This window comes from Peromyscus leucopus, chromosome 5 (genome assembly GCF_004664715.2).
Source record: "Peromyscus leucopus breed LL Stock chromosome 5, UCI_PerLeu_2.1, whole genome shotgun sequence".
NCBI lineage: Eukaryota > Metazoa > Chordata > Mammalia > Rodentia > Cricetidae > Peromyscus > Peromyscus leucopus.
This window is the reverse complement of record NC_051067.1, coordinates 73,540,293-73,565,409: the sequence shown is the minus strand read 5'-3', so window position 1 is coordinate 73,565,409 and position 25,117 is coordinate 73,540,293. Positions and strand designations below refer to the sequence as shown.

General features: G+C 44.6%; 1 protein-coding gene across 2 annotated transcripts in view; it reads left to right on the top strand.

Moving 5' to 3' along the window:
• The window catches only part of Prtfdc1 (phosphoribosyl transferase domain containing 1), a 100,807-nt gene that overhangs the window by 65,561 nt on the left and 10,129 nt on the right, over nt 1-25,117 (top strand). For both annotated transcript variants that reach the window (XM_037206024.1, XM_037206023.1), the window contains exon 4: nt 9,576-9,641. In XM_037206024.1, the coding sequence (XP_037061919.1) occupies nt 9,576-9,641 (66 nt within the window). The remainder of the gene's footprint in view (nt 1-9,575; nt 9,642-25,117) is intronic.

Genomic DNA, 25,117 nt, shown 5'->3' with positions numbered 1-25,117 from the left:
GTAAGGGGGGGGGGTTGTTCAGATGTATTGAGAGGCTCAGCTTGTTTGTCCTGCTCCATGATTTTAAACTATAATTGAAATCAAAACAAGAAGTCCATACCACGGTTCAAAACAGAAGGATATCCTGCCCTGCGCCAAGGTTTCACACAAGGTTCATGGCAAGCACAGTGGCTGGATCTGTTTGGAAACTCCATTTCCTCTTTCTCAGAATCTTCTAGAACCAAGTGGCTGCTTCTGCTCTCATCCTTCTCTGTTTCCTCAGCGACCCGTCATTATTCCTGTTGGTCTAGTTTCCTCACATCATTGTGGTCCCTTTTTCTAATTAAACATTCCTTTATTTCTCAAGAAGAACTTTGCTCTGTTGACTGGGGATTGCTCTTGGCTAACCAGCAACCCTTTTGAAGATGGGGTAGAGAGAGCACCAATCACGAAGGATTAATAAATCATTGTCCTTAAACAGGAAACCCTTCAGATATGGGAGAAAGTCACACCATGTTTACAAAGTTAGGAATGCTGAATTCGGGGAATGCAAAGGAAACTCAATTGTGCATGTAAAACACGCATGTACACGTGCTCCTGATTACTATTACTACTTTGGCATTTTTAATGTATCATTTACATTAAAATTACATTAAATTATTGATTAAAAATCAATAATTTTTCATTTTAATGCTCATTCCATGGATTTTTGCATTTCAGCCTTTTGAAAATATTGAGGAGACTGGGAGATGATATAATACATAGCAGTAATGAGAACAAGGAAATGTATGTGAGTAGGTCTATGTTCCTAGTCTTTTCATTTCCCATGATGCCCAAAGTCAGAGTCATTTCTGACTCTCCATCTGTCTTTACAGACCCTTTTTCATATGTGTTTGTTTATCACTTTGGTTTTGTGTTTATCTTATTCCCTTTGAAAATGAGCTCCTTCAGGAGTCTGGAGGAAGAGGGGGAAGCAAGAAAAACCACATGCTATCTGGAAATGCTTCTTGTCTAAAACGAGTAAGGGGAGAAGTATTAAAATATAAGCAAAGTGTCTATGCCCACATGCTTCTGATGCTTCAGCAAACACTGGATGCTGCCAAGTGCTAGCCACAGTGGTCCAAATAGGGCAGAAAGGGCTTGTGGTGCCTAAATTCATTTCTTGTCAATTTCAACATCCACTATATTCTGTCATGGTTTGCTAACATTCAGATATGTGTAAAACGTCGGAACACAGGGAAAAAAAGTCAAGTCCAGGCAAAATTAAGAATTACCAGGCTGAAGAGATAGCCTAGTGTGTAAAGCACTTGCCATGCAAGTGTGAGGAAGAGGGTTGGGATTCCCCGCCCCCACACAGATGTCAGGCAGGCATGTCAGTCTGCCTGTATCTCCAGCACTCAAAAGGCAGGCTGGCTACCTAGACTGACAGAATCAGCAAGCTTTGGGTTCACGTGAGAGACCCTGCCTTGATATAGAATGGAATGAGCAATCAAAGAAGACACCTGACATCAAACTTGGGCCTCGACACATATATGAACACACAGGGATGCACATGGGCACACACATGTGAACGCCCACACACTGGCACTACACAGAGATACATGCAATAAAATAAATGAATTATAATAATGACTTGCGTGAAGAAAGATGGCAAGATGTGGCATGAACAAAAGGCATGGCTTGGAGGACAAAGGCCATGCATGACGAGTGCCTGACATCCAGGGTCCTCTGCAGCCAGTGGTATCCATCAGCAGGGGTGAATTAGTTCACAAATAGGGGGTTCATAATGTTTGTCAAAATTTGTGAATACTGAATTTTTCTGTGACTTTGAAATTTGGAAAAAGTTCTTTTGTTAACAAGTAGACAAATCTATTTACACAGTTTTTATGATCAGAAGGTAATAATGTAGTCCAATCTGGAATAATCAGAAACTTACCCATCCATGCTAGATCCCATCTAGGTCTTCTACCACTGTGTTTTTTAATGTTCTGGAGACCATCCTAGAGCCTTCCACATACTACACATGAACTCCGTCACTGAACTCCATGCCAGACCATATAGACTTCTAAGGCAAGTGCCTTAGAAGCCTACTGATCTATCTATCCATAGCTGGGTAGTAAAAAACAACATGAATCCAACATGAGTTCCAAACATGATCCCTGGTGCTTCTGTTGATGAAAATAGCAAAAGGGGATTAAAAACTATGCCCACCAAGTGGACCATTGTAAAGCATCAGGATTATGGCTTAGGAGCTGGGAAATCACTAAGAAACCCCAAATAAACTCACAGATGAACTTGTTTCAAATAGTGGTGACCATGACTCAGAGTGTCACTGGAAGCACACCATTCTTAACCACATGCCTCCTGGATTGCAGTCAGCACACCCCCCACTGTGGGTTGCAGTCAGCCCCCCCCAACACAACTGTGGGTTGCCGTCATCCGCAGTGGACCACAACTATGAGGCACACAGCTTACACAGCTTACACGCATTCAGTGTATTGAGTAACTCGAACAAAGAGTAAATCACAACCCCAGTGTTAGGAAACAGCAGGTGCACCTGTTGCTTCAGACCATAGATGGCAAGAAGAGAGAGTGTGCCCTGCAGGTGTTAGTGACTTCTGCATGCTAGGTACTTTTCTCAGTGCTCCGTGCCTCCACCCCTCCTGATAATCCTTGGAGGTAAGAACCATGAATACACTCTTTCTATGCACAAGAAAACTGAACGCACAGAGAGGTAAAATTGTTCCCTGCGGTGATGCAAGCCTTTAATACCAGCAGTTGGAAGGAGGAGGCAGGTGGATCTTTGAATTCAAGGCCAGCCTGGATTATAGATCGAGTTCCTGCACATCCAGGGCTACACAGAGAAACCCTGTCTCGAAAAAGGGGAGGGGGATACCAGTGACTGGAACCTGAGGGTCTGTTCTAGGGTAGTAGATACCAGCTATCTGTCCACTGTCTCCAGGTTCTCCTTTACCACCCCCATGCCAGAGATGGTCAAAATGGGTTTCTAAACAAATGCTTTCAGAAGCAAAATACACTTAAATAAAGAGAAAACTGCCAGGCAGTGGTGGCACATGCCTTTAATCCCAGCACTCAGGAGGCAGAGACAAGCAAATCTCTGTGAGTTTGAGGCCAACCTGGTCTACAGAGTGAGTTCCAGGACAGCCAGGGCTTGTAGTAGAATATTATTTTAAGGTGTGTTACTTTTGTTTAACTCTGTGAAGCTGTGATACTTTGCCTGTGTAAAACACCTGACGGTCTAATAAAGAACTGAATGGCCAATGGCAAGGCAGGAGAAAGGATAGGTAGGGCTGGCAGGCAGAGAGAATATAGAGAAGGAGAAATCTGGGAAGAAGAAGGAATGAGAGAGGAGGAGGACTCCAGGGGACAGTCACCCAGCTACACAGCAAGTCACGGAGTAAGAGTAACATTTACAGAAGTAAGAGAATGGGAAAAGCCCAGAGGCAAAAGGTAGATGGGCTCATTTAAAGTTAAGAAAAGCTGGCAAGAAACTAAGCCAAGCGAAGGCCAGGCATTTCTAATAAAGAATAAGCCTCCATGTGTGATTTATTAGGGATCTGGATGGCAGACCCCCAAAAGAGTTAAAAAAAATTAATAAAAAAACAAGGGATACACAGAGAAACTCTGTCTTGAAACACCGAAATAAATAAATAAACAGAAAGCCCAAACCAAACAAAACGGTAAGACAATGTCAAGGAGCGATAAATTCCCAAACATTCGCATGGTAGTTTTCAGCCTTTTGGGTTTAGTAATGTAACGTTGTCCCGCCTCATCTTCCTTTGAAGCCAGTAAGTCAAGACAAGCGAGACTACACAGTGGGAAAGCAGGCACAGACGCAGAGAATGCACGAGACTCTGTGTTGCAGCCTCCCTGTGCCGTGCCATCCCATGCAGCTTAAAGAACTAAGGGACCCAATTAACAGTCATGTCCTACCTCGCTTGGCCCATGCTTGGAAAACCGGGACACCAGAGCCAGCTCAGTCGTCCTCATTATCTGACTCGGTATCACACATACTAAAAAGAAAGGACTCAATGTGAGCCCTGCGCAACATCTTAACTAGACGTTTTTCCACTGTGAGCATTAAAATTTCATGTCATGAAAGATTTCTGTTCTGCATCGCTGTCCATTTCCTGGAGCATCAGCGGTGAGCGTGAGCAGGCCACGAGTGGAGGCAGCTGTGGAGGGGAGAATGCTGGGGATGCTTAGGACACAGGGGTTTCAAAGCAAAATACTCCGCCTTGGAAAATGAATGGCTTAGAGAGTGGTTCTTTTGTTTATTTATATTCTTGGTTTTCCTCTTCCGGTTCTTCCACGGGACAGGATATTTTCAGTAGTTCTTCTTCCTCAGTTTGTTTTCCACTGAGAGATGTCTAAGCCGTCCAATTCTGTATGCAGAATCACATCACCAACTGGGCTGTCTGGACCTGCTGTGTGTAGCATTACCTGGAAGGCAAGTCACCTAAACTAACTTTCCAAATATTTCTTCTAAGAATGACAGAGCTAAATGTCAGAGGTTTCCTTTAGGATTTTAGTCTGTCCACACTTCCTTTACCATCAGCATTTTTACCATGATGTTTATTTCTCTTGGCCACTTCAGCTATCGTACCTTACTTTACTCATTGCCCATGCTGCTCTCAGGAGTCACTATATGCTTCTTGCTACTAGGACTACTAGGGAGGGGTGGGACCATGTCTGCTAGGTAGAACTGGGATGGATCTGGGCTCCTCATCTGAGCTCTACTGCACCTTAGTGGAACAGATCAACCCATTCATTCATTCAAAAAAAAAAACTTCTAAATTATGTGGGGTGGAGGAGGAACCACCTAGCTTATTTTATGAGGCTAGCACAACTCTGCTTTAAAGATCGAGCAACAGAATACACCAATCCAGTCAGGTGAAGTACTGATGAGTAACCTTAAGTTTAAAACAAACACCACCCCTAGATCTGTATAATAGTTTGCATATGATAGTTGGGAACCATTAGCTATAGATCATGGTTCAAGACAGTGGACTGGATATATACAATTAACTTTATCCCTTCCTGAAGCCTTGCTAGAACTAATACAGGGGAAATCATGCCCCCCCCCATTTGGGTTCTTGGTCTTATTAATAAAAGAATTGAAGAACAGACCCAAGCAGAATTCCAAGAATTTTGTTAGAGTTTATAAGGAAAACCAAGGCAGGCCAGCTGTAAACTTCAGCTGCTGCCTGGAGGAAGAGGATGGAGAAGGAGAAAAGAGGCCATGCTGCTTATGCAGGCATGGAGGTCAGACGCATGGCTTGACAAGCAGCCATGTGGCAGAGGGGAAGGCTTTGGAGGAAGATAAGGATGGACGACCAAATCGTGGGAAACTCAACGCGTTAGTGAATGCATGCTCAGGGAAGAGCAGACTTACAGGCTGTAGAGCTGTGGTCTTGAAAGCTATTGCTCTAGGGGCGGGGATACTAGGAAAGAAAACACAACCTCTCGTTAAAGTACTCGTTATTCTACCCACTGAGCTCACCTTCCTAGGTGTGGTCCCTCAGCCAAGTGAATGACCTGGCTGGTTGGAATGCTAGGTCTCCACTCAGGCCAGAGATTCTATTCTTTTGACCAGGAGATTTTTCCAACTCCAAGAGAATGAGATCAAAGAGATCAAATGTTTGCCCCAGAGGACTGAAAGGAGAAAGAGAAGTCCTCCATGGGTGGGGGAAGTCAGCATTTAAGCTCTAGAAAGTGGACAGGTGGATGGAGATCACGGGCACTGCAGACTGGAGAAGGTGACCCCGCTGAATGCCTACAGAGGTGAGGAGCTGAGAGGAGCCACCCATCCGGAAAGACTCAGGAGTCTGTCACCACCTTCTTAAAAAAAAAAAAAAAAACGGGAGTAAGGGCTCAATGGAATGAAAGCCCCAAGGTTGGTTGGTCAAAAGCTTACAGATGGAGAACTAGATCTCTTGGTTCCCTTTTCTATCTCAGAAGGAGACAAAAAAGAAAATAAGAATAATAAAATAAAATAAAATGGAAAACTCCCTTATTTTTATAGTCCCTAAACCAGGGGAGCTGCAGACCCCAGTGGGCCTGGGAAGAGGCCATCTCCGAATGAATTACAAGGGAGAAAATGATCATGAAGTTGAGTTGTTATCGGCTTTCTACCATTGTAACGAATACCTGAAATAACCAACTTACAAACAGGAAAGGCTTGTTTGGACTCAGGGTTTGGAGGCTTCAGTCCACAATTGATTGGTCTTATTGCTTTTGGACCTGTGCTGAGGCCTCACATGATGGAGGGAGCATGGTAACAATGCCGCTGACCCTGGGTCCAGGAAATGAGATGGAGTGGGGAGGTGGTCAGAGTGCCAGTATCACTTTCAAGCCCCCAGTGACACATTCTTCTTCTGCTAAGCCCCATCTCTTAAAGGTGCTGCCACCTCCCAGGACCACCAAGCCTGAGACGAAGCTGTCAGCATGGTGGTGGTGCGGGAGTGCTTGTGATCTAAACAGTAACTGTGGGTGTCTGGTGGACTGAAGGCTGGCCAGGCGCCGCTCTCTGTTCCCAGTGTTCCACGCCAGTCAACTCATTCGATCTCCAAAACCACCCACCGGAAGGAGAAGGAGCAAGAACAAAAACAGCCAAGACATGAAACAAAAAGAAGAAGAAAGCAAAGACCCCACTCGATATTAAGACATACTTAAAAACATTATAAGAATAAAACATTATAAAAATAAAAGTTTATTAGGAAAAGTTTAATGCATTATTTCCTGCTTATAACTACTTGGTAAGTCAAATTAACTAATTGAGCATATCAGATTAGTTCATACTAGAATAGCCATCTTAGGTTGGAAAAATATAGAAACTGACCCTTTTACATGAGAATAAAAAATATTATTTTTAACAATGGGCATTTCTAGCCCATAGGGGAAAATAATAATTCAGTAAAGGGTGTTGGGATAATTGACTATATACACACTTGGAAGATATAACTTCCAGATGGGTTAAGGACAAATCTAATATTAAAAACATGTTTAGAATCTTGGACTAAGAAAGGCCTTTGCAAATGAGACTCGCTTGGCAGCATGCTGTGTGACTTTGAGTACAATATTTAGTTTTCCAAAGGTCCATGGTTTTGTTGTTGTTGTTGTGTTTTTAGCAAACAAATATAAAATCAATAGGATAGAGATGAACATTGAACAGAGTGGGTGTAATAACAGAATTATTTCAAAATGTACTCTGATCCGTTAACCCAAATCTCACTTGTTACGTGGTGCCTTGTGGCTTGTGGTTTTGTCCAGCTATGATTATCCCTGGCCTGAAAATGTGTTTTCCTGAAGCTGGTCACAGCACAGCTGACTCTGATATATAGATCGTCTCATGTTGAGTCCTGTATCTCAGTGTCTCCTGGAGCGATAAGAAAGCATTCTACCTTGACACTTTTTAAAGATTCAAGATTTTGATTTATATATAGATGTGTCTATGCATGCCACATGAGTGCACGTGCCCCAGAGGCCACAAGAGGGTGTCGGATGCGTGGTTGTGTGATTTCGCAAAGTGTGCTGCCCAACCACGTGATCAATGTGCATGCGTGGAATAGCCATGTGGGCATGTGTGCACAGGTGTGGCTTGGCCTCTAAAAGACAGCCTCCATGTTCCCCTGCCCACTTCACACACGTTTCCTTTCGGCAGGCCTGATCACGTACGTCTATTCTTTTCTCCTTGTCTTAATAAAACTCTTGTTAGTGGATTCTGTTGTGTTTTGTGGCTTTTCCACGCAGGGTAAGGTACCACTAAAAACCATCAGTAACTGCCTGTGAATATGATTGGATCACTGATACAAATAAAGCCTAGAATTCTGGGTATTCGGTGATTCTTCTCTTTCAAGGATCAGACTGTTAATATTATCTAATTTAACGGTTTGCCTTCAGATGTTCCTTCCAGTGCTGCACTAAGGGGAAATGCTTTAGCAAGTAGAAGTGAACCTTTTATTTATTTTGGTTCTTTTGAGACAGGGTCTGACTGTGTAGCTCTGGCTATCCTGGAACTCACATTGTAGACCAGGCTGGCCTTGAACTCACAGAAATCAGCCTGCCCCTGTCCCCTCTGAGTGCTGGGATTAAAGGCGTGTGCCACCATGCCTGACTCAGAAGTGAACATTTTTAAGGTCTCTCGTTCTCTCCACTTTTGATCCTTTTTCCCACCCTTTTGGGCCAGACAAAGGTACTTCACTGGCAGAATTGTCACATTGGTGTTTGGGCTATTTTTTCTTTTTTCCTTTCCCAGACAACCAAACCCCTGACAAAGTAACTCTATATCCCGACAGAGATTGCTACCTGTAGGCAGCAGAATCCAACTCAAGCCAGCTCAAGAAAGTGCCTCCAGGAAGTGGCTTGAGCGGCCGGAAACTCTAGGGCTGGCAGGCTCCTCCAGCAGAGCTGTCTTCTCCATACTGCTAAGCCCGGCCCTGCCTGACCCTATGGGATGAACTCTTCCAGAATGAGGGAAATCCTTTTCAAGACAAGGGATGAGACTGCTAGACTAACAAATGGAATAGCTGTCTGCGCCGGTGACAGAGGACATCTCCTGCTTCAGCACGGCACACATATGATTGTCTCCTCAAGTTTATCATCTGTATCGAGGCATTGCAACATCACCACATTCTTGTTTTGGTCATGAAGCAGACTGGCTGCGTCTGTCTCCTTCAGTTCCTCTGATATGTGTCTGTCATGAGGCAGAGGCAGAAGCAGAGGACAAGTTCCATTTTAATTCTTCCCCAAGTGATTCTCATGGGGTACACTTTAAAATAAATAAATAAACAAATGAGTATATACTGGTTTGTTTGTATGCTTGCTTGCTCTTTGAAGTTTTCTTAGAATACAGGAATGTTCGATATTTAAACATTGGGGGGGGGGGAAATGAATGATGAACTCATTTGAATTAACTGATAAATTTAATTGATAAACTAAATAAGTAAAGATTTGAATTAAAAAATAAATCTGCCCGGTTCACATATTCTTGGAGCTACAGAAGGGTCCTAAAGCTTGAGGGCTCGTATCAGAAGAGCAAATCCTGCTTGAGCCCATGGTCTGCGGCAACTGCTCTTGTCATCCGATGAGGGACTGAATTTCCAACGGCAGAGACTAGAGGAAGGCCCCATTTCCTGTGAAATCAGAATTGGCTTGTTCTCCATTGCATCACATAGCTGGGGCTCATTGGAAGTCACTCGTGGTGCTCCCGGATCCCCTCCCCTCAGGAAAGTACGCGCAAGTGACTGCCTTTTCCCATTTGTCTGCCTCAGGACAGGTACTGGCATATTAAGTCTGTCCATCCTCTCTTCAGCTGTCCACCCCCGCCCCTCCACAGCCTTTCCCCGCCAGCCAGTCATTAGCTGGCTTTGTCTCAAGAGCCTGCAGGAAAGTGGCTCTTGGTAACCATAGGCAACCACAAGCCCTCGCTAGCTATGTGCGCTAGCTCTTTGCGCTGTGTTTGCCAGGCGCAAACTAGCCGTTAACCAAGGAGGTGGGGAAAATGTGCTTTTAAGATTTCCTTGTGCACTAACGTCACTGTCCTCCTCTTCTTCCCCGCTTCCCGATGTCTGCAGAACGACCAGTCCATGGGTGAGATGCAGATCATAGGAGGCGAGGATCTCTCAACACTGGCTGGAAAGGTTTGTTAATGTAACTTCTCAGGAGGCGTACACTTCTGGGGACGTCTATGTGACCTTCATGTCAGGTCAGAGCTCCAAATGCATTTCAGAAGCTCTCCTGGGTTTGCTAATTCATGCAAATAGATGTGTGAAGCCCTTTAATGATTTCTCCTCTCCAGAACACAGCCCTTAGAAAGCTGCTAGGCCGTGCCACAGACCAGATCCTTGAGGCTTCCAATTCCAGTCTCATTTCAGACAACAAAAGCCCGGGCCCTAGCTGGGCTTCTTTCTACTCACCTCAGAGGCACCCTTACCCCAAGGAAGCTTTCTCTTTGGTCTGCTTTTCTTCTGTTGTTTTGCAGCGAGCACTGTGGAAAGACATTTAAACGGTTTATTGAAACATGCAGTGTGGTGTTGGGGGGGGGGGGATGCTTCTTGAGAGCACAGTTTTTAACCCTTTGCTGGAGGGCTAACACCCCCACCCCGACACAAAGAATGAAACCTACTAGATTTCGGGGGGGGGGGGGCAAGCGCGAAGGAATACCCTATTTTGATTTGGAGTTCCAAACTTGCCCTTGACTAATTATAGAGTGAAAGGACTATTTGGATTCTAACATAAATCCTGGGATTCCAAGGGAGGGCTGCTTTACAAAGCAGACGATCCTGGTGGAGTGATTTGAAATGCAGATTCCCTGGGAGGGAAAGCAACTAGCAATTGCAGAATTTGCTCCTCTTCACATATCCTGTTCTAGCCTGACCACCACCCCCCCCCCACCGAAAGAAAGAAACAAACAAACAAAACTACAGCTTTCTAAGAAGAATGGGTCAGTCTACTACACACAGCTGTTACCATTACTCAATTCCTCGGATAGGGAAAAGCAGAACAGCAGCTCATTTAATAAAATTGTGTATCATAATATTTGGAACGCTACTGAGCTGCACGGCCTCTGACTAGAAAACAGTTTCTTCTTCCTCTGAAGACAGCCTACTGAGTTCCAGGAGTAGTAAATTTTGCTCTGTGGCAACTGCAGTGAACTTGTTAACATGAACCTATTATTGGGCATCTTTTGACATCGTTTAACATTACTATGTTACAGCAGGAAATGGCCTTAAAAAGCTAAAATACTCGAAGCAATTTCCTGAAATCCGTCGCCTTTAACGCCCTGGAAGGGTCCTTCTGGTCATTTCAGCTTAGTTCTTTCCACAGTCACTACTACACAAGGTCTATACACTCTTTGTGCTTTTGCTGAGAGGATTGTCGAGATGACAACTCTTAGAGGATTCCATCTGGCCTTCCTCTCTCCTGCCTTTCCGTTTTGTTCTGAAGTGATTGCCCTCACAGACAAGCACAGGTGTACCCTCTGAGGGCTGGAGGTGGCGGTGGGAGGGGAGTGACTTCTTCCCAGCTGCGGAGCAGGCAGAAGGCAGGGCTGGTCTTGGCTTTGGTGTCTCCTGCTGGAAATTACTGAGAGATCAAAGTGGGGGTGCATTCCGGGGGAAAGGTGGACAGTTAGCCAGGAGTGCCTACAAGCAGGAGTCAACATCATCTACCTGCTGGCAAGACAGTTTCTCTCAGGCTACCTGACGCGATCTAATTATAGCTAGACCCTCCTGTTCGTGAAGAAACATTTCTATACTTGGAAGCAGGAACCAAGGAGAGCCCCGTAGGCCAAGAACTTCTAAGATAAACCAACAATGACTAGCCACTCGGCAACTGGCAAACGCGCTTGATTTTAAAGAATGAAGTTCAGGGGCCTAGCTCCCAGCAGAGGGAAAGGCCAGCTAAGCCAGGGCAGACAGACCGTCCCCCAACCACCATATCTTCAACTGGTCTGGGTGTTTATCTGCCTTTTACCTTCCTGGCTGTCTTCCAAGTCTTGACCCTCATTACCCGAAGTATAGTCTAGGCAGGCAAGGTTTTCTCTGAAGAGCCAAATATAAATATTTTAGACCGTGTGGACTAACAATCCCTGTTGCAGCTTTTCGACTCTGTGGTAGCATGAGAGCAAATAGAGGTGATGCTGAAGCGGATGGATGTCTTCCAATAAAGCTTTGTTTACAAAAACAGGGATGAGGCCTAATGTGGTCCTGGGGCCGTGGTTATTTCTAGGAGCTTGCTGGCTCTGGGTCCGCACCACCTAGGTCCTTAATAGGCCACGAAGGAGCTTATTAGAAATTCAGAATCTCAGGAGCCACACCAGAGCTCCTGATGGTAACCTCCTAGATGGCTCTTCTCACGTCAAGGTTTGCAAGGCTCTGGACATCCCACCCCAACCCACCACCTCCACTGAACCACCCTCTGAGCCCAACCTGCTTTCCTGAACTTCAACCTCTGGTTGACTCTTGCTAGCCTTCAAATCATTCTCCACAAAGCCACCCAAGGGGTCTTCTTAAAATACAAATTGGGCCATGCCACTTGCCCATTGAAAGCTTTCAATGGCCTCTCAATTAGCAGTTGCCAGACTTAACAAAAACCAAGTCATGCAGTCAAATTTGAACTTCAAATATTGAATAAATATTCAGTATAAATATATAGTAAATGTATTTTTTGTAACTGTGTCTTGTGTGGTATTTGGGACATACTTACTGTAATGATACAGCATGCAGGAGGCCTTGGCAGTTGGGCCAAGGTGCCCCACAGGTGAGGGAGACACACCACACAGATGCAGCAGTGGGTAGTATAACAGTGGAAAGTTACTCACGCCATACAGGCACAGCATCCACGTGGAGAGTTTATTTTGGGGGGAGGGTAGAGAGAATAGAGGATGGAGAGAGAGAGAAAGAGAAGGAAAGAGAGAGAAAGAGAAAGGGAGGGAAAGAGGGAAATCGGAGGTGTGCACACCTCATGGCGGGAAGGAAAAGAGGAAGAAGAAGGGAGGGTTTTTTTTTTTTTTTTTTTTTTTTTTTTTTGGTTTTTCGAGACAGGGTTTCTCTGTGTAGCTTTGCGCCTTTCCTGGATCTCGCTTTGGAGACCAGGCTGGCCTCGAACTCACAGAGATCCGCCTGCCTCTGCCTCCCGAGTGCTGGGATTAAAGGCGTGCGCCACCACCGCCCGGCCGGGTTTTTTTTTTTTTAAAGGAAGCTTTCACATAAAATGACGGCAGGAGGCTGGGCGGCCCCAAGGGGTGGTTCAGAATGCTAACATTCCTCCGTTTTGATTATTATAAAAAGGCGAGTTATGGGTAGCAAGTGAAGGAATAAGGGCACTGAATTCTTTAGACTGCTTCCTACTGACAAGGGGCAAAGTGGGAGGAGGAAGTTGGGAGTCAGAGTCACACATGGTAGGAGGGGTGAGTGAAGAAGCATTCAGGTGGCTGTCATCATGGAGTCCTCGGGTGTCTGTTCCTTGAGGGAGCTGAGAAGGCAGGTTGCTAGGAGAAAAAAATAGATTGTTATCATGGGCCATCAGGTCTAGTCATGGGAAAAGTGATAACTGCCAGAAAGAATGGAATAGAGAAGTACCCTGGTTGTACAGAAGAGGCGAGGGTGAATGAGTAAGACACAAGGGCGGTTATGCGCCTTATTGGGACATCTTGCAACCAGGTTCTGGTTGCTGGGTAGGTGCCCACTTGAGCCTGGAGGGGTGGTACCAGCAGTGAACTGAGGGGTGAGGTGTTCTTTAGGAGTGCAGGAGCCATCACGCCTGCTGTTTCTCTGGAGGTGGGGGTGCATCTATCCTGTAAAAGTGTAAGAGTTAAGAGATACAGAGTCGTTTTATGAGTAGGGATGTGGGTGAAATCAGCCTGCCAGTATTTGCCCGGTTGGCATCCTCTGTTGGTGGTTGGCATCCTAGGAGCTGGTGCAGGGGCTGGCTTATCTGAAGGACCCCTGTGGATTGGCCTTGGCATGAGTCTGGCAGGAGGAGGGAAACTGCAAAATATGCTGGAAAAGGAGTGGGATAAAAAATGGGCTCTGGAGACTTAGTTTTCATCAGACCAGATTTCTTGATACAGTAGCAGAACTTTTCCCAGAAACCTGCAGGTATCTGTAAGATAGCTGGAACAGATTCATATCTTGGTGTCATAGCAAAAGGGTTAAAAATTCATAGAAATTTAAGGACTCCTAAGAACTCTTTGTAATCAATGCTCTATCGGTTTATCAAAACTACATTTATCAATGCTAAAATCTTGAACCTCCAAAGTTTTATCTGGAACCAGTTTATCCTGTACCATGAAGTCTATGAATGAGGCATGCCTGTCTTTACTTTTAATAGAAAACTTAACTAATGAGTTACCAGGGTGCTTTGGGGTTTGGCGGAGAGCTGTAAAATTGGCAAGTCTATTAATATCTGGTAATCAAACACCATCAGATCTGAGAAGGATAAGTTAATAAGCAGAGTGAGGCAGTTTTCCAGATAATCCCAAGTCTCTCCATTGGGGTGCACAAGTCTCAGAAGCAGTATTTACCTTTAGCTAGATGCTAGGCCCAGAAGATCTGACAGAATTTTTTTGTGGAGTAGGAATTTGGAGAGACTGAACCACCTTGACTTAGCAGCATGGGGCAATCAATCCCCCATTGCTCTACCTTTTCACAGTCTGGACAGGATCTCAGCAGCAGTCCAAGGCAGCTTTTTGCTTCATGGCTGACCTTGCCATAAGCCTCCAGGTGGAAGTTCTGCAGCCATCCATCTTCTTGGAGAAGATACAGGATGCTGCCAGGAGCTGACCTGTCTCTCTATCATAAAAAGCTTTTATATTAAATGCCATGTTCTCAGATCTCTAAAGGTGTTTGAGAACCAGGGGAACAAAATATGTTAGGTATATCTAAATTAACTTTGAGAGGATATATAAGTTAAATATGGATATAGAGTTTTCCCAATTAGTTACAGCTTAATGAAGTTAGTAAGGACAAAGAGGCTTACATTCTTAAGCATGAATAGACCTTAGATAAGGAGAGAATTTTAAGCTATTGGCAGCAATATCTGCATCTATTACCATTTTAAGGCCCTGTAGTTATGATCTTTGAGTATAGCCAGATTATAATCCTGAATGATTTATAAGGAAATAATAATTTTTAAGGTCATATAATGCCTCTTTGGTTCTGCATAAAGAAGGTCAAGTGTCTTATCTCATTGCAGAACCATTTTAGTTAATAAATCTATCAATTGACAATTTTTGGTCCAGTTTCCTGGTATATCAATGGGCATTCAGTAGCCATTTCATCTTCTGTGCTAGGAAGTTTACCTTAAACTTAGCCTTTTAGCCTGTTTCGGGGTGCAGGGAGCAAAAGACAATATTTTTTCTTTCATAACTACTTCAAACTGAAATGGGGCACAGATGGTCAGAGCCCAGGGATCCTGAAAGGCTAGTCAAAGGTAAGGATGGAATTTAGGCAATGGGGTATTTATCAGAAGCATATGGTCATCTGACCTAGCCGGAGAGACAAGGAATAGTTACATTTGGCTGGACTGGTCCACATCACATCAGCCTTCAGCAAGTCCAGAGCTCATGGTCCATTGGAACAGGTTGCAGTCAGCAACTGCTGCTTGGATGTGACTGTCAGCCAAGTGAAAACCTGCTGAAGAATATAGACTAGAGATAAAAGTTAAAATTTATTAACTTATTTGGAACCTTTAGGCCTACAGCCTTAGTAATTGGGAAGGGGGGAGTTTGAAAACTCAAGCTGTACAGTTGTACTTATCTGGAGTCTTTTTGACCTCTGAGAAGTGGATCCAATGGCTTCTTTTGATCTTTTGAGGCTTAAATAAATTTTTATTTTACAAAAGGACAAAAAAGTTTTAGATATATTAGTATTACCAATCAGTATTGAAATCCATATCATAGAAAGTAGACTCACACCCTTGAGTCCTAGCAAAATTACAGATTTGTTAAAAGTATGTACATTTTTCGTTTAGTGAGAGCCAGGTACAGATTTGACAGTGATGTCTTTAGCCTGATAAGAAGTATAAGTTTATATTTAGAAGACAAGGAAAATTTAAAATCCTGAGCTTGTGACCCAAACAGTATCAGAATTCTATTAATGTTAAAATCTGAACTTTTGAAATCTTAATATAACAGTGTCATAGAAGGGGAACGTGATCTGAAGCATTTAAATCTCTCAAATGTCTTCCTACAATATCAAAAATAAAGTATCCTTTTTTATTTTAAGAGGGAGAAAATATGGCATAACCATAATCAAGCCATTATCATCTGGGTGATTTTTAAATTATAAAGTTTAGCTGCCAGAGCAAGGTGTATTCTTGTATATAAAAGCATTGAGGTGCAGCTTTAATGTCTTATTAAACAAGCATTGTGTTTAATTCCCAGTGTTAATAGTTTTAATTTTAACAGATTTTTAATCATATCTAATAAAATTAATTTATAAATCTTAAGGTAAGGGAGAATCAGTGCATGTTGAGCAGGACAAAGCTTGCCTCTTCCTCTTCCACGTTGTAGCAAACTGTAAAGCTGCAAGAAATCAAATTTGTTGTAAGTATACGAGGACAAATCAGAAAGAAGGCCTGGTGTGGGTGGGAGGGAGGAAATCTGCCACATGGTGGGGTAGGGGAAGACTTGGGAGAGGCAAGCCTCAACCACATCAAAGATGGCTATGAAGCCAAATGACCTGTCTGTCCTTGACCTCAATCAAGATGGTACCCCTGACTACAGGGATGGGTCTCTGGTGCCTAATCATGCGGTCATATGGTTTTGGGGTTGTTATTGTTTTTCCAAGACAAACTGAACACATAAGGAACAGAACCTTAAGCGTTCAAAAATCAGGCAGAGCTGGGTGGTGGCACATGCCTTTAATCCCAGCACTGGGAAGCAGAGCCAGGCAGATCTCTGTGAGTTCCAGGCCAGCCAAGGCTACAGAGCGAGATCCAGAACAGGCACTAAAACTACACAAAGAAACCCTGTCTCAAAAAAAAAAAAAAAAAAAAAAAATCAGGCAGAAATACAGTCAAGTAGCCGGACACTTCCGCAGTTTATCCACCACCCCTTCCGCTTGGCAGCCGAGGGGCCTGGGACCCCCAAGCACCCAAGGGTCCCCATCCCCAAATGCACTGGCTCTTCACCCTCCTGTCAGCCTGGGACCGGGCTCAAGGCCGCACTCATCATCTGTCCTTCTACCCCCCAATCCCACCCCACCCCACCCCCTGCCCCGCCCCATCCCCCAAGTCTGGGCATTCCCCGGCCTGAGCTGGTCAGGCAAGAGGGACAAGCAGCTGCAGGACAATGTGATGACGCCAAGGTCGCTGGTGGAACAGGCGAATGAGGTCCTGGCATCAAAGTTAAGCGATAGAGACAGGAGGCTGGAGATGAAATGACAGATAAGGAGAGGGATAAGAGCCGGCCGTTTTAGAGGGGGCACATGTTGTGGAAAGGGACCTGGTGACAGGGGATGATGTAACTGCTTTGGAGGAGCATGAGGGAGCAGGCAATAAGGAAGGACCCCAGCAGGCTAGGTAGAGCTTAGGTGGTAGACACATTTTCCACAATGAGGTAGAAGGTCCAACAGACTGACCTTCAGCATCCCAGAGGGTCAGCGAGGACTAATGACGGCACAAGACAGCCAGTAGATCATCATCTAAAGACTCTGGGCCATGGGGTGCTGAGTAGGCACAAGTTGTCCCATCGCCTGTCACCGTCACCTAGCAACAAGGGCCTGAGGGCAGGGCCTGCGTGGTTGCTGATACTGGAATTTTGAGAAACCATGGTCGAGAAGAGAAGAATCCTCCTCACTCATGGAAAATGGCCAGAAGGGAGGGGTTTACTGATAGGATGAAGGGTCCCAGCGATCCTCCAGTTGGAAGGTACGGGGTCCCAGCGTTTCTCAGACTGCCAGTGGGTAAAAGAAAACGCCAGCATCAATATAGTGATACAGCGCCACAGGAGGCCTTGGCAGCTTGGGCCAAGGTGTCCCACGGGTGAGGGAGACACACCATGCAGATTTGGTGGTGGGTGGTGTGGCGTGGTGGAAAGTTACTCACACCATACAGGCACAGCATCCACGTGGAAAAGTTTATTTTGGGGGGAGGCTAGAGGGAATAGAGGGATGGAGAGAGAGAGAGAGAGAGAGAGAGAGAGAGAGAGAGAGAGAGGAAAAGAGAGAAACAGAAAAGGAGGGAAAGAGGGAAAGCGGAGGTGTGCATACCTCAAGGCCAGAAAGCAAGAAAGGAAAAGAGGAATAAGGAAGGGATTTTTCCTTAAAGGAGGCTTTTAGGTAAAATGATGTCAGGAAGTTGGGCGGCCCCAAGGGGCAGTTCAGAATGCTAACACTTACCCTAAAAAATTATTCACTGATTACCTGACTTTCCAATATAACTAGGTGTGTGGTTTACCTAACAAGCCTTCATCTAATGCTCCATAAATATGAGCCAAATTCCTGACTGCAATAAGTCGTGCTCGATCTGGCTAGCAACCCCTACCACATTGTCATACCTCACTGGCCTCGTGGCACTGGACCCTCACTAGCAAAATCTTTCCCGCCAACCCCCTGGACAAGCTGTGCCTTCTTCCTGGAACCTACTTTCCTTTTGCTGAACCCCAATATCTGCTCTGTGCAGCATGGTTCCCCTGCAAAGCTGTCAGGAATGGGTACCTGGCATGCTCTTCGACCATCCCCCAGCCCAGCATATATCTATACTCAAGCCCAATTCCCTTAGAGCCCTTTCTGCAATTTACAATTTAGCACTTACTTAGGAGCCCCTTTTTTATTTGCCTTTCCCACCAGAAAGTCAGTGTGAAGTGGGCAGAGACCACCGGGTTCACCAGCTCATCTCCAGCATCGCATATACGCAGCCTGGTCCAGCACAGGTTGGAATAAGCGCTGGGGGAGCAGTGAGTGCATCATCTCAGGTAGAAATCAGAAAGACCGTTTCAGTCGATTTTGAGCAAGGACATGGCAGAGGGAAATGTTAAATCTAAGCCAGTTTGGCAAGGTTTCCGGTGGCAAGTGATGGGATCCAACTTGTATTTTAAGAACACTTTGGCTGCTTTACAGAGCATGGTTTGGAGAGCAACAAAAGTTAATGAAGGTAGCTATGAAAGGACACATCAAAGAAAAAGAACAAGAAAGAACAGCTGATTTAGTTTAGGGCTGGAGGAGAAAGGTGTTGAGTCGCCAAGAGGAGGCAAGAGGCTTCGGGATTGATGAAACTTAAAAAGATGGAGGACGCGAATAGGTGCATGGCTGGGCGTGTGTGTGTGTGTGTGTGTGTGTGTGTGTGTGTGTGTGTGTGTGTGTGAAAATAACTAGAGCTGGGGGTGGAGCAGTGGTAGAGTGCTTGCCTACCTGGGGGTGGAGCAGTGGTTGACAGAGTGTTCCCCTTGCTCGGGGTGGAGCAGTGGTAGGTAGAGTGCTCCCCTTGCTGGGGTGGAGCAGTGGTAGGTAGAGTGCTCCCCTTGCTCGGGGTGGAGCAGTGGTAGGTAGAGTGCTCCCCTTGCTCGGGGTGGAGCAGTGGTAGGTAGGTAGAGTGCTTGCCTAGCACTCACAAGTCCCAGGGTTGATTGGCAAGTGTTACTGGGGGGGGGGGATTATATTTTTCATTTAACATTCATTCAGGGATGTCTTTTTACTTATAAAATAAGGACCTTGTGTTACTCAGACTTTTTAGTGCTGTAACAAGACACCCAAGAAGACAACCAAAGAGAGGAAGGATTCATTTCGGCTCACAGTTTCAGAGAGTCCAGTCCATTGGCTCCATTGCTTTCAGGCCTGTGGTGAGGCAGAATATGACAAGTGAAGGGAGGTGAAGGAAGGGTGTGCTCACCCTGCCAGACAGGAGAGGCTGGGTGGGAGAGAAGGCGTCTTCCAAAGTAGGACATACAAAATCACTTATCAAAGACATGCCCCCCAGCAATCTACTCCTCTAATATGGCGCTACTTCCAAATAGCACAGTGAAGAAGTAAATCCTGTGTCCTCCTGACACAGTCGCCTCTCGGTACTGCCACCACCTGGGCACAAAGCCTTCAACCCAGGAGCCTTTGGAGAGGGCAGTTTACATTCAACACTTCACCTGTCCAGTCTTGTCTGCCCAAGAAGACTTTTCAAGACAACAAAGAAATCCTATCAATTCCAGAATCTCTTCCCGGTGATGCAGACTTGTGCGTGAGCCAGAGCCAACTTAAGAGAATAAAGCATTCCGTTACCAAATGGGCCCTTGTTTTAGTAGCCGAAGAATCCAAAACTGTAATAAATATCTGCAAGGGTAGCAAGGTTGTTACAGGTCATCATCGAACTTCTGCTTTCTCGTATGCTCATCATACAATCCATCAGTCAGCCAGTACATTTGCATTTATCCTGTTTTTACCCTACCAGTACCGGGAATCTAGACATGGCTTCTCTCATTCACTTGCTGAGCACCTCAAGAATAGCTTCCTGAGTCATTCCACAAAGCCCTTTCTTTGGACAAAAAAAAGGAGGAGGAGGAGGAGAAGGAGGAGGAGGAGGAGGAGGAGGAGGAGGAGGAGAAGAAGAAGAAGAAGAAGAAGAAGAATTCTTGGAACTGAATGATTTTAGGGAGAGGGTGGGGAGTCTGGGAGTAACACAGAGGAAGGAAGAGAAAAGAGAAGCAGACTTAGAAATGGGGAAAGAAGGGGAAAGTAGGGAAGCTAGACAGGGCTGGCCCTCCGTGACTAAGGAAACAAGTCAGGAACTGAACAAGGAAATGATAAAGTAGCTGAAAATGTAGCTGGGTTGGGTTTCTAGAGCAGAAGGACTGTCCCAATAAAGACTTGAACTTGCTGAGTTTGGGCAGAGGTGACATCATGGAGCTACTTAAGGGGGAAAGAATATAATCATGCTATAGTGTAGAAAAAAAATCAGCTAATAAATATCAATTTAATAAATTAATTAATTTAATATGAATAAAAACTAGAGTGAAGGAAGTGCAAGAGAGTGGAGGGGCAGAGCCATGCTGAGCATTTGCCTGTGTGTATAAAGCTGCAAGACGGGCTGCAGCCCAAATGAGGCCCAGAAATGAACTTGTTTCTGACAGAAAGAGCCTCAGAAAGCACATGCACACAGCTCCCCCGGTTCAGCTGTGCCATGTGTGTTACCAACAGCTCCGGGACCTCTGGGCTCCTCGGAAGATGTTGGAGTTCACGAAGAGAAAGGATTCTGTCTTTCGCTTTCCTTTCCTTTCTTGCCTTCTCTCGATGTCAAGGGAGGCTGGCTGAGTCACGATTCTAAATAGGTCACGGCTGTGGAACAAAAGGAGCCCTCCCGGTTCTGTTCAGTCACCTCTCACACGGAAGAGCATTTACTCAGTGTGTTCAAGCGGTCTGCACAACACACTCTTGCTCCCATTTTCTCTTTGCCCAAGTTGGTTTAATCCTGGCACTTCACAAAATGTGTGTATCCGTGAAAGTGGGAAGATTCTACTCGTGTGGGAAAGAAACCCCTGAAAGGGTGAAATAAAACCAAAGAAGCAGGGAAGCAGGCCCAGATCTGGCAGTGAAGACGCACAGCTCTGCAGGTTCAGTGCAAGATTTCAGGGGACAAGCCCTCCCCCCCAATAAGTTTCTAATCAAATGCCAGAATTTGAAACTTGCCAAAATTCACCACCACCCCTCCTTGGCTGCCTTAACTGTTTAAATCATTCCTTTTTATTGCCTCTGACTAGGCCCTGAACAATAGTGGAAATGCCCACTGATGAATGACTCTGGCGATTTTGAGAGTTATCATGTAAAATGAAATGCTGAGCGGCATTCCTTTCTCTGTGGGATTTATATTCACACTCTTCCTCACAGTCAGCAGCCACCCTCCAGCCCATCATAGCCATGCCAATCCCTCTGAGGGTGACCACACCCACAAACCCCTGTTGCTGCTGTTGAGACAGTATGGTATGTTGATCGCTTTGTGTTTTCAAAGGTTAAAGTAGGAATAGACCACTTAAGAAAATGGTGTGTTTACATAATTCTTGCCTACCTGCTTGCTTCCTTCTTCATTAGGAAAACTCGATGTGATGGGCTTTGCTCAGATCTCAGAATAGCAACAAAACCACACACTGGAGCCTCCAGAGTCCCTATAGAATTTTCGCCTACAGCCCCCGCAGATTTTTACTGGCTTTCTGGGAGGAAGTGAGCTAGGTGTGAGGAGATGACTAAGACAGTAATTGGCAAACATCTCAGATTCAGCAATCACGGTTATCAGATGGGAAGTGTTTGGGAGGCACAGGGAGTTCTGAAAAAAATCCCCAAGGTTGCCCACTCAGAAAGTGAGAATTTGAGTAGACTGCTCAGAGCAAATTAAAAGCAATAGGACAGTAATGAAAGGTTGGTTAGGGAAGAACTGCTGATGGTTCAAGACAGATGGAGACGATGTCTCACAAGGAAAGTGAGCTACACAAAGTGAAAGAAATGAGCCCAAATGATTCATTTGCCAGAGTGCTTTCTTTTTTGTCCCCCAGCTCCTCCTCACTCCCTCCTTCCCTCTCTTCCTCCCTCCCTTCCTCCCTCCCTCCCTCCTTCCTTCCCTTCCTTCCTCCCTCTGCCCCTCGCTCGCTCCCTCCCTCCCTCTCTTCCTTCCCTCTCTTCCTCCCTTCCTTCCTTTCATAGAGTCTCGCTGTATGATCCAGGCAGACCTGGAACTCATGCTCTTCGGGCTCTGTTTCCCAGGTGCTATGCTTAGGCGTACACTAACATACCTGGAACAAAAGCCTTTCTGGATGCCTTTTCCTCTCAGTCAGTGCTCTGGGCTGACCAGAGGAAGAGGGGTTGCCATTTGTCTCCTAGCCCTTGAGTCCAATCTTGGTGCATGAAAATGAAAGAATTGGTTCCCTTAGACACTAACAAACGCTTCCAAGGTTGGGACAATTACATCATCCATACCTTGGGCCTTCATACTGTATCATCCCGTTGTAGACAGTGGAAAGACAAGAAAGAGGGATAAGAAAGGGGACCTACCTAGCTGTTATAACGATCTGCTATGAAGACAACTAACCCATTCCTGTAATGATGGCAGTACTCCGTTTTTGGGGGCAGAACGCATGGCTGGATCACCTTCTATTGGGCACCACCTTAATGTTTACTGGTGATTGATTTTTCCAATGCAGGAACTCTGGAGAATACATTCAAAATACAGTAGAGTCCAATGTGTGGCCATAGATTGAAGAGACAAATTACAACGGCCATTTTAGGGACAACTGGAAACATTTGAATATGTGATTAGCTTTATGTGATATTAAGAATTTATCATTTTTGTTAGTTGTGAGATTTTGGTTATATATAATGATATTATGGTAAGTTTAATTTTTTTTAAAGTACACAATTGCATTTAAATTCTTTAAAATTAAATACACATCAAAACTTAAGAAAAGTTCAGGGCCGGGGTACTGCTTGGTAGGAGAGAACTTGCTTACATAGTGTATTTTGGGGAAAAAAGGAAGGAAGGAGTGACGAGGGAAAATCTTGAGGTTTTCTGTTTTCAAACATGATTTGAATACATTGAAAAACCAAAGTAGCTATACAAAACGTGTTAGTAAATACATCAGGCTGAGGCTAGAACACTTGCCTCGTATGCCTTCAATCTCAGCCTTGCAAAAAAAGGATTTTTTTAATGCATGTATTTTTAGAAATGTAAAGTTCTGGACATATGAGAATACAGGCAGACCAGCCAGGAAGACAGTGCAGGGTTCCAAGTGACCACTGCCTCTTAAAGCAACATGTGGAGAGAGGAGAGGTGAAGTGGGAGGGGGTATTTTTCTTTAAAGCCTTTCAAACTGAAAATATGGAGGAATGATTTTGACAGTGTATCTCAGGATCAATACACATCCAAGTCCACTTCCTACCTACAGTCTTAGAATTTTGTGGTTAATCTTTTCAAAGATGACTTCTATTTTACATAGTTTCTAAACAGAAAACAGAGGAGGAGAGGGAGAGCAGGAGAGGGAGGAAAGAGAGAGAAACAGACAGACAGACAATTCTTTTCAGGGCTTCCTACTTATTTAGACAAGAATACATACCAACATATTTTGGAAAGAAATTTTTGTTTACATAATTGAACCCAAAAGGGACTGTGAACAAGGAAATTCAGTTAGCCACAGCATTCTCTAAGCTTCCTGGTTAGCTAACAGGCTTGGTAAAGCCTCAATCAAACTGAAAATACATGTCCAAGTTAAGTGCTATGGATCAAGGGCAAAGGCCATAGCAAGCCATGTTCAAATGCTAAAGGGACTCCCGATAGTGTGAGCCTTAAAGGACATAATGGACAGAGCCTCACACATGATATTAATGTGCAATGGCATGGAGAGGATGCACGGGCTTTGGGAGTAGACAATATAGCCTTTCATCTTGATCACAAAATTAATGTTCCTTTTTTTTTTTTTTTTTTTTTTCAAGACAGAGTTTCTCTATGTAACAGTCCTGGCACTCACTTTGTAGACCAGGCTAGCCTCTGCCTCCCAAGTGAAAATTAATATTCTTAATAAATAGGTTTAATAAGAATGTCATACCTAAGAGAAAAGTACTACCAGAAAGACATTTCTACATGTTTGACATGGATTGTAAAATATAACTTCACCAGTGTTCTTGTATGGGGAGGTGACTTGTTAATGTTTTTATTCACTAAATCTCTTTTTATCAGATATAAATAAGAAATTTATGGTTTGATCTGATTAATCAAGGATGAATGAAAACTCAGGGGGCTGGCACACGTGCCCACACACATCAACACAAAAATAAATAAGTATAAAAGATTGAAAAGCATAAAATAAAACCCCATTACTTTCAAGGATTATTCTTCCCACTTTTAGTGATTGGAATGGCATATTATTATAGTCATAATTTGGTGGGCAGCATTAACATATTACTACTTATCCAATTAATTGGTTGATTTTAATTCATTGATACGCTTAACAGTCCTTATTCTTTTCAAAAATAATTGTTGCTTCTGCATGCAGGCAATACGGTAGGATCTGGGAATGCAGCAGTAAGCATGACAAACACAATCCCCCACTACATGACGTTTAGAGCCTACTGGGTAAAGAAGCTACCTAACAAGAAATTGGGATGAAACATAATTGTTTCTTAGGGGAAAGTAGATGAATACCTTGTGAGCACGTAGCAAGGGGTCTGGCCATGTCAGTAAAAACACACAGCAGGCCCCTCAAAGTCCTTTCGATTACCCACCCCACCCCACCCCCACTCCATGTCTTCAGAGTTGAAAATGCAAGGGTAAATACACCAGGGATTGGGGTGGCTATCTGGGAATAGGGCTGTCACTGTTAAGTATATGATCATCTGCTGAGGTCCATTAATGATGTAGTTTATGTTGGCTGGCTTTCCTCCTGGTGAGCTTGGCCTCCCAAAGATGGGAGACAGAGGGACATGGCACTATTGAGATGTCATAATTTTATGGACAGTTGCTTCAAGCAGACAACAAGGTCTGACATGAGCCTGCTACTAACCTGAATAAAGACAATAAAATTGCAGCACCGAGTAATTCCACAGGGAGGTTAAAATGAATATGGGATACTTAAGTTTCCTCTAACTGTTTGGACTTGTAGGATGGGGAAGAGCTACTAAGCACATTCTGAAATTCTAACTGTCAGCAA